This window comes from Akebia trifoliata, chromosome 12, assembly GCF_017979445.1.
Source record: "Akebia trifoliata isolate Shusen 1 chromosome 12, ASM1797944v1, whole genome shotgun sequence".
NCBI classification, from domain to species: domain Eukaryota; kingdom Viridiplantae; phylum Streptophyta; class Magnoliopsida; order Ranunculales; family Lardizabalaceae; genus Akebia; species Akebia trifoliata.
In genome coordinates, this window is record NC_141386.1 from 6,875,858 (window position 1) to 6,885,761 (window position 9,904).

At 34.3% G+C, this 9,904-nt stretch overlaps 1 protein-coding gene across 1 annotated transcript; it reads right to left on the minus strand.

The window, feature by feature from the left end:
* Nucleotides 1–503: 503 nt before the first annotated feature.
* Nucleotides 504–1,159, minus strand: MBF1C (multiprotein bridging factor 1C). Its single transcript, XM_086419901.1, has one exon. The coding sequence runs from the start codon at nt 1,085–1,087 to the stop codon at nt 650–652; it is 438 nt and encodes a 145-aa protein (XP_086276027.1). The 5' UTR covers nt 1,088–1,159; the 3' UTR covers nt 504–649.
* Nucleotides 1,160–9,904: the final 8,745 nt, after the last annotated feature.

Consider the following 9,904-nt stretch of genomic DNA (forward strand, 5'->3'; position numbering starts at 1 on the left):
AAAAGAAGAAGAAGAAGAAGAAAAAAAAAAAAAAACACACACACACACACACCAAACTCTCAGTGTTAACTTGTGCCTTAAGTCACACGCATTACATACGAGAGTTGCTATTGCCACATCAATTTTTTTTACTAATGCCACATCAACTGTATAAAAGCTTATATAAGAATTGGTGTGGCAATAGTAGCCCTCATTAAATACTCCTCTGAACTTTATTTTTCTACCAAAAATACACTCCAACGCTTATCTTTCATAGATCTTTTTCTTCCGGATACACAAAGAAAAAGATCTATGAAAGAACTAAAAAACCAAAAAAAATTATTTAAATGTAGAAATGAACGTAAAAATCAAATCAAAATTGTAAAAATTTATTTAATAAAAATATTTATTAAACAAAATTTACGAATATTTTTTGTTAATAAATCCTCGATTGAAAAATCGCACATTAGCCAAATTAGAGAATTTTGCTACCAATCAAAATATAATTAACCCCAAAACAAATCTGCAACAAACCTTAAAAAAATTCATTAATTTCTTCATTCTTCCACAACTTCTCATTTACAGGAGAGGAAAAAAAAAAAAAAAAGGCCTAGTTGTATGAGACTAGAATTGCACATTACACATAGAAACCACAAAACACCATAAAATCTCAATTATTTACCATTTTGCCCCTAAGCTTAACACCCAAAACTCTCTCCATCTTCGCCAACACAATCTGGTTCGGTACAGCTTTCCCACTCTCGTACTCTTGTACAACCTGAGGTCTCTCATTAATCTGCTTCGCCAACTCAGCCTGGCTCATCTTCTTCGCTAATCTCGCCTTCTGTATCGCTTGCCTCACCTCTGTCGAAACCCGATCCAGCGCAGCCGGTTCAGCCGCTTCATCCAGTTTTTTCGTGTTTACTACTGTAACCGGTTTCTTATTCGAAGCTGCATCGAACTTCTTCACGGTCTGGACCAAACCGCCGGTTCGGAGTGCCTGGTTCACGGCTTTTGGGTCACGGAGATCCTGAGCTTTGGGTTTGGACTTGTGTAGGACCACTGGTTCCCAATCTTGGCTTATCGCTCCTGAAAATCGGCTCGGCATCTTGTAAGAGGATGGGAGTTCTGTGGAATTATAGTGAATGTTAGAGGACGTGTTGGATAAAATTTGTTGAGAAATGGACGATTTGGAGTAGCTTTTATAGAAAGTGGAGAGGGCCTGGAAGGTTCTTTGCGTGTCGAGACGGTTTGTCTCTGGAAACTTCGGTAAAAGTTTAAATCAACCATACGGTGTAGGTTTAGGTAGGGGTGCAACTTGGTCCGGTTCAAACTGAGAACCGAATCAAATCGATAGGTGGTTTGGTTTGATTTGAAATAAGTTGTGATTTCATTCCGAATTACAAAAATTGAGAATCGATCAATTTAGTTCGGTTCTCGGATCAAGTTTGTATAGACCCAAATCAAACCAAGAATCAAACACCTATGCAATATATATATATGGGGCGGTTCGAGGGCTGTGTTAGAAACAGAATGAGAAACCCATGTTTCTAGGACGTTGGATTAAGGGAAACCGACGGCTAAGAACGGGGGAGACGTCACTTCAAAAGAAACGAGTTTCTTTTAAAACTTTCTATTGAATTCCAATCACCTCCCTCATTTTTTGTTTTTTTTTTTAAAAACAAAGGGAAATAAATTGTCATTACAACTCACTGTCTCTCTCACAAGTCCCCTCTCTTATTCTCTCTCTGTCTCATACGAATTTCACACAGAGAGTAGATGATTCTCTCTCTCTCTCTCTCTCTCATAGACGAATCGAGCTCTTCCAACCGTTTAAAATGTGTTACAGGATTGCCACAGAAACCGTGTGCTACAGAGGATCCGCTCCCGCTACCTACACAAAATATCATCCTACTTGGTGATTTCTTCTCAAAACACCACTGTCGTTTGCACAAACTAGTTATCTGTTGAGTCAAAACTTAGATTAATCATCCTCTTCTTTAAGATTCCATATTCAAATAGAATAAAATTATAATTGAAGGAAACCTCTTTTTTTCCCTTCTCTTTTTTAACTGAAAGAGATAAGGATGGAAAACCAGTGGTTTAATGGCAACATTGACTAGAAAATAAATAAATAAATCAATCGTCTTGTTTGCATGAAGAAAGGTATGATAGCTTTCCGAATTGAGACATATTAATAGCAATGGCGAAACCTCACTAGAAAGGTCATTTTATTTCTAAAATTCAACTGTAAGTAATAATCGTTATTTTTGTTTTCTCAAGCCATATACATGTACCAACCATTTTGATCACAAACTCTAGATTGAGAGAGAGAGATCTTGAGATAGATCGAGAGAGAGAATCGTCTACTTTCCGTGTGAAATTCGTATGAGACAGAGAGAATAAGAAAGGGGACTTGTGAGAGAGACAGTGAGTTGTAATGAGAGTTTATTTTTTATTTTTATTTTTTTTAACAAAAAACGAGGGAGGTGATTGGAATTCAATATAAAGTTTTAAAAGAAACTCGTTTCTTTTGAAGTGACGTCTCCCCCGTTCTTAGCTGTCGGTTTCCCTTAATCCAACGTCCTAGAAACATGGGTTTCTTGTAACACCCCGGATTTTCAACTCATATCTCGAGAAAATTAAATGGTGAGATTTGGAAAAAAATATCGAAGGAGAGACTTAGAGTAAAATACTCGGATCTTGTTATGATTAATTTCGAGGAAAATTCAACTTCGTCATTAGATTCAAAAGAATCGAAATATATACATTAGCCTGTAAGCAAATCCGAATTCGAATTCGGATAGAGAAGTTATAGAATCCTCGAATTTCGTGTTAAGTGGGACCCAAAACAGTGGAATTTCGTTAGAGCGAGAATCGAAAAGATTTGATGACACCATTAGATCCGAATCGAAAAATTATTCGAAATGGTATATTCGTTTGTCGTTTTCCGAGTCCGAATAGTTAAGTTACGATTGAAACTAGAAATAAGAGGGAAATTACAAGTATGCCCCTCAGCTTTATTATAAAAAGGAATCTGATTTCTTTTATTTCATTCTTTCCTCTTCTTCTCTAAGAAAATCCCAAACGACAGCCACTTCTCCACCCTAGGGTTTCGACCAATTTCCGTCAAGTTTGTGCGCGAACGAAGCCGAGTTGAACCTCGACGAAGAAGGCAAAATTGTCGGCCACGACGAGGGCTACAACTTCACCACCTTTGGTTGTTCATTCTTGTTCGTTTTCTCCATCCTCCATCAAAAATCAGCCGGGTATCTCGAATAAACCTCCACATCTTCCGTCCGAGGGCTTCATCAAGTTAGGAGCTAAGTCTATACTTCATTTTAGAGGAGAAGGAAAACGTCATTGTCGGATACCTTGCAAACCCTCGCTCGTTTCGCATCCAAGTCAGCCCAACCTCGACTCTCGAGCCATCCAACCTTGAGTTGTAGTGCTAGCTTGTACCCTTGGCGTTCACAACCAAGTAAGGGACTTCCAATTCTTATTGGTAGCTTTAGATTTCTCAATGTGCATTTAGGGTTTTGAAACAAAACTTATTGTTTGCATTTAAATCGTAGAAATTGGTGTTTGATTTCAAATTCATGGTAGAAGTAGGTGTTTTGTTTGTGCTTTATCGAATTTTGATAACAAAATTGTGGGTGGGTCGAATGGTTCGAAGAATGGAAGAAGAAATCGAAAAAGGGATCGAAAAACCCAAAAATCGCGAGTGAGGTTCAGGCTGTAGGTGGGAAGGGTCGGTGCCACCGGCACCTACCGAAGGCATTCTGTCGATCCCACCGACAGAATGTTGCTTCTGCCACCGACGAAATCAAGAAGCCGTCGAAAACTTTGTTCTGTCAGCAGGACTGTCGGTCCCACCGACACCTGCCGATGTGTATTATTTCGGTTCCACCGACAGCATATTGATTCTGCCACCGACAGACAGTTTTGACCAGAACAGTGTTCTGACTCTTGGCTTGACCTCCTCACACCTTATACACTATTTCTCACCCTTTATTTCATTAAAAACATTTAAGTAAATGTCCTCTTTAATTTTTACTTTCCATTTACTTTACGTTCTTTAATGAAATTAAGGTTTTACCCCCCATTTCGGAACAATGGAAATGGTTTTAAGATCCAAATCTCAAAGGATCAAAATCCAAATTTTGGTTTCAAGAACAAAACGTAATTTTCGACGTTTTCGGCAAGTTTTCAAAATGAAATAACTTTCTCGTTTCTTTGAATTAGATTACAAAAACTATATGGTGTCGAATCTCATGATCGAGACTTTCATTTCGAAAAACCCGTTTTCAATTTCGAAAACTTTGAAAATTTGAGTTTCCGACACTTAGCCAAATTTTCACCAGCTTTCATTATTTTTAACAGCTTTTGCCCCGTGCATCATCGGGACCTTTTTTGTGAATAAACTTTGAAGGTTTTCAATGGAAAGACTGAAATAATGATCTTGAAAGATTGAAAATTGATGGTTGATTTGAAAAGACGAAAAATGAGAATGTTGAAAGAATGGAAAAGGGATGAAACGGTAAATTGTGAGAATCACACCCGAGGGGTGATGTCTGCCTTTTACATTGTATGTTGTATGTAGGTTGGTGAAAGGATATCCAGGTTATTAATGAAAGGGTTGCATGTTTATTTCCGATTATGTTAGCGCGTGCGCTGAGTACTGTTATTTACTTTTAGGTCGGGTGGCCACAGTTGCATGGTAAGAACTGGATATCCATTCTCAACCTTGTTCTGTTAATTTCTGTTTTGTTTTAAATGAAAAACTATATATATACGTAATTATTTTGTGAGCTGTTAAAGGGTTTGTGAATGCCTGAAGGGATAGTGTGTCACATCATCCAGAGGGGTGCACTATCCTGGGATGTACGGTAGGGATCACCAAACTCATACGTGGTATGGGAAGCGTATGAGAGTGGAGTCACAACTGGAATCCGGGTCCATTCCTTTCTTATCTTTACCAGTGAACGTGTATTGTAAAGGTTCAGGTTCAAGGGACATATGAGAAAACATATGTAAAAACAATGTAACATTAATAAATTTTCAAAAAATGGGTTAGAAATTCTGGATTGAGCTGATTTTTTGTGAGGATGATCTCTATGATGGGATGATCATCCGAAAAAAAAATTAGTCCAATATGAAACTTCTAACACCATTAAAAGTGATTTAGAATGTGGATCGTCGATTTTTTACCAATTTTTGTTAATAATTTGTATATCACTTTTGATGGATTTAAAAGTTTCTGATTGAGCTGATTTTTTGTGATGATGATCTTCTCATCATAGTGACCATCCTCGCAAAAAATCAGCTCAATCTAAAATCTCTAACCCATATTTTGAAAAACCATTGTTTTTTCATATGTTTTACAAGTCTAACCTCACTCCAATCATGACAATAGAACCTGAGTTGGAAAAGTCCTGTCCAAAAACAATTGCTCAGTCAATCTTTGTCAAACCAAATCATTTTATCTCTTCAGTTCATACCAAGACTCAAAAATTTTACGAGTTCATTCTCGTAGACTCAGATTCTGCTCTCATCACCCATACCCCATATAAAAATGATCCTAATAGAATTTTCCACTCTAAATGTAAAATTCTGAAAATTCTTACTCTTACTACATGGGGACAAAATCCTAATACCATGAAAAAACTATCCCAACCTTTCAATCCTCAATATTATAATTATTGGGATTATCAGAAAGCCTGGTTCAATACTTTCACCTTCCAAAATGACCAATATAACCATTCCTGGTTTTTTCTTTTCAATGACCAAATCGAGATCCAATTTCCAAATTGGTTTGCAGAATGGTGGAACCAATATGGACCTATACCAGCCATCCTTCCTGCACCAGTACAAGAAGGATTTCAATATTTCATCCAAAACTTCATGGCTCCAGAATACTAAAATCAGACTCCAAATCTTTTGATCTTTTTTGCACAATTCTCTCTAGCATGGATTTGCTGTTGGGAATATTGCACAGGTTCAATTTTCCAATTCCATGCTATACCAGCATTTTCAAGAAAATTTAAAGTCAAATGGTGGGCAAATCTAAGGTTTGAAAAAGCTATCAAAGCAGGAGTTACAGCATGGTTACACAGTCACCCCCAACAGTCAAGAATAACTGCACCAAGTTCCTCAGAATTCCCATTATCCAAGTCATAGTTGCAATCCAAGTTAGCAGGAGCATCTTCGAAGGTAGAAATGCGTAAGCACTTACTTGAGGCACTTTCTCAAGTTGGAAAAGATGAAGATCCCTATGAAGACTTCACACCTCTCAACGAAGATGATTGTGAAGGAATTCTCCCTCCATGCCATTATCCAAGTATATGAAGTCAAGAAGAATAATCAAAGTCAAGACAAGAAGAATCAAGTCAAGAGAAGAATCAAGTCAAGAAGCCCAGAACAATCAAGAATAGATATACTATGATCAAGGCCCAGTCAAGCCAAGAAAATTGTTCAAGTATATGAAGTCAAGAAGAATGATCAAAGTCAAGACAAGAAGAATCAAGTCAAGAGAAGAATCAAGTCAAGAAGCCCAGAACAATCAAGAATAGATATACTAGAATCTTCAAAGAGTCAAAAGTATTAATAATTGAGTCCAAGCCAAGTCCTTATCTCTAGTAGGAAACCACCCAAAGGCAGCCGCCCATGTGCTGTTAGAGATAAAAAGGAATATTTAAATAGTATTTTCTTTGGATCTATGTGACCACCTGTCCTCAAATTATCCGTAAACTTGTCCATCCATATCCACCCATATCTTCCACTTCACTTTATCAAAGCCAAGAATCTTATCCCTTTACCTCGCTTTTCATAAAACCTTATCTTCAGCAAGCCCAAGTGTCAAGATCCTAATCAATACCTAGTCGGACTCAAAATAATTTGTTTCAAGTCCGTGTTCTATAAAAGGAACACAGAACTTCATGGACAAGCATCCGAAAATATCCAAAGACTTCTAAGAAAAGAAACCTTGAAACCCCTAGCCTAAACCTTTGCATCAACCAACCCAAGCATCCTTCTTTTAACCAATCTCCGTCTACCAACAAAGATCCAAAAAAGAAACTATTTAGGTAATCTTTCTGTCATAAATTTTCTGTTTAATATTTTCTAGCTTTCTTGCTTTGTTATTTACTACTTTTATTCCATTATAAACAAGTTTGTTATCTTTGTTTATCAACATCAATTTAGTTTTAATATGCCTCGTTACAATTTCAATAAGAAAGAAAGACTAGAAATTCTAAGAATGTATTATCAAGAATTATACAGCATATATTTATCTTATGCAAGAGAAAATAAACCAAGAGATGAACCATATTGGGAAAATTATCAAAGGTTGTTTGAAATCAGAGAAGAATATTTAAAATTGCTTCTGCTATAAACTTGTCAGTCATCTGAAGTAGATATTACTTCCGAAAAAAAAAATTAGTCCAATATGAAACTTCTAACACCATTAAAAGTGATTTAGAATGTGGATCGTCGATTTTTTACCAATTTTTGTTAATAATTTGTATATCACTTTTGATGGATTTAAAAGTTTCTGATTGAGCTGATTTTTTGTGATGATGATCTTCTCATCATAGTGACCATCCTCGCAAAAAATCAGCTCAATCTAAAACCTCTAACCCATATTTTGAAAAACCATTATTTTTTCATATGTTTTTACATATGGCCCTTGAACCGCCCCCATATATATTTATGTGTATATATATATATATATATATATATATATATATATATATATATATATAATATATATATATATATATATATAATTATTATTATTATGAATTATTTTAAGTCATAGATTAGTGATCTTTTATGGATAAATTAATGATTTTTTATGGATAGATTTGTAATTTATTATATGAAATTTTATGTTTATTTTTTCATTGAAAAATATTACTTATAATTTATAAAATATTTGCAATACGTGGAATCGAATTGAACCAAACCGACTTTAATTTGATTTTTGGTTTGGTTCCAATGGAATTTGGTTCGGTTCTGGTTCTTATTTAATGGAACCGACCTATGTCAATTCGAATCCAATTTGACATCAAACTGAACCAAATCGAACCAAGTTGTACCCCTAGGTTTAGGGAGGAGGTCGTCCTAAAGGAACACTGTTCTTAAAGAGGATTAAATACTACTTTAGTTTAAATAACTTTTAACTCACATGTCATGGGCAAGAAACATTAGTCAAAAACTTCAAATTTATGTAAATAATTCTTTTATAATTAAATAAAGGGAAATCTACTTAAAAAGGTTAAATATTTTACTATTTACAAAAATAATGTATTTTTTTATATAAAAAAATTATCAAAAACGAATTAAATCGTTGGAAAAGCTAGAGTTTTAGTAATTTGCTAGAATGTCCAACGTTTTAAATAAAGGCTAAATTACTAGGGTGTTAAAGCAATCTATTAAAACACTAGACAGTCCAACGTTTTATACATTTAAAAGGCATTTTTTGTAAAGCAATATATTTGAACACATTAAAATGTTGGACGGTCCAACGAGTTATTAAAACGTTATATTGTCCAATAACTTAATTCGTTTTTTATAATTTTAAAAAAAAAATTCATTCTTTATAAATATTAAAATATTTAATCCGTTTTAGTAATTTTTCCTTCAATAAAATATTAATTTAAAATTTTTAAATAGATTACTTAGTATTATATAATACTTTATCATCTAAAATACAAAGGCAATTTTATAATGTAAACTATTTATTTATTATTTTAAAAGTTAACTAGCGTAATTATGGGAGATTTTTGTAATTTTAATCATTTTGATAAGAAAGGCCCTAATGACAGTTGGTTTACATATAATAACATTGGGACAAATTTGAAATTTTAGAGGTACTTTATGTCCAACCACACATACTCAATCATCTCTCATTATATTAACTAGAAGGTGGTGCATCAAAAGGGATCATCTCTAATTTAAACATTGATTGAAGGGTTTTTTAATATTACAAAGTAAAATAATGGACATTTTTATACTCAATGAGCCCTACATGTGCGGGTTGTATGATCCATATCATATTTTGAATCCTAATATTGGTAACATCTTCTAATAAATCTAAAATGAGTTACATTGTATTCTATCCAACTACACAAATGACACTAAGAAAAAGCACTTGGGTAACTTATTTAATCAGAGATAGTCATTTAAGTGAAAATTTTAAATTATGATTATAAATGAATCTATCCAATGTGCAACTGATACATACATATGTAACAAATATATACAACTTGATATTGAAAGAATTTCATTCCTAGTTCAATGAATCACAAAATATTCCATAAATAAGCACTTCGACACAAGTCTGTTGTATTATCAATACCGAGCAAAAATAGAGTATGTTAAGACACATTTTAGCCTAAATTGAATCCCAAACCCCGTAACATAGGTGAAAAAGGCACCACAATTGCAAGAGACTCATACCTAGCATAGTAGCATCCACACCAACTAGGCTTGCTAGAAATTTATTTGATTCCATACAAGAATTTTATCTTAGTATTGTTCTTGCAGTGTAAGATGCACGAAAGGCCTTACAAATCATTAATAAATAACTCTAGAAATCATTATATCCTTTGTAATTCCTTAACGGAAGCACCAACCTAACATTTTTTTTAAAATAATTCTAACATTATGAGTGAGAAGTTCACATTTGCAACTCTAAAACATTAGAATTGTTTTTACTGATGAAGAACAAATTGCTTTTTAAACAATGACTTCCAATGTGAACAAAGGAGTATACTTAGAAGTGTTCAACACTTTGCGAAGGCTATTCCCATTCTCTAAGTAAATGTGTTCTGAAGGATTTTTATTTGAACTATCCACAGGTTCCTCAAATTGATAAGACATGACAACCTATGTTAGACAAAAGAAAATCACATACGCACTC

Coding starts and splice junctions, on each gene's coding strand:
- MBF1C (XM_086419901.1), bottom strand. CDS start 1,087: ATGCCGAGCCGATTTTCAGGAGCGATAAGCCAAGATTGGGAACCAGTG.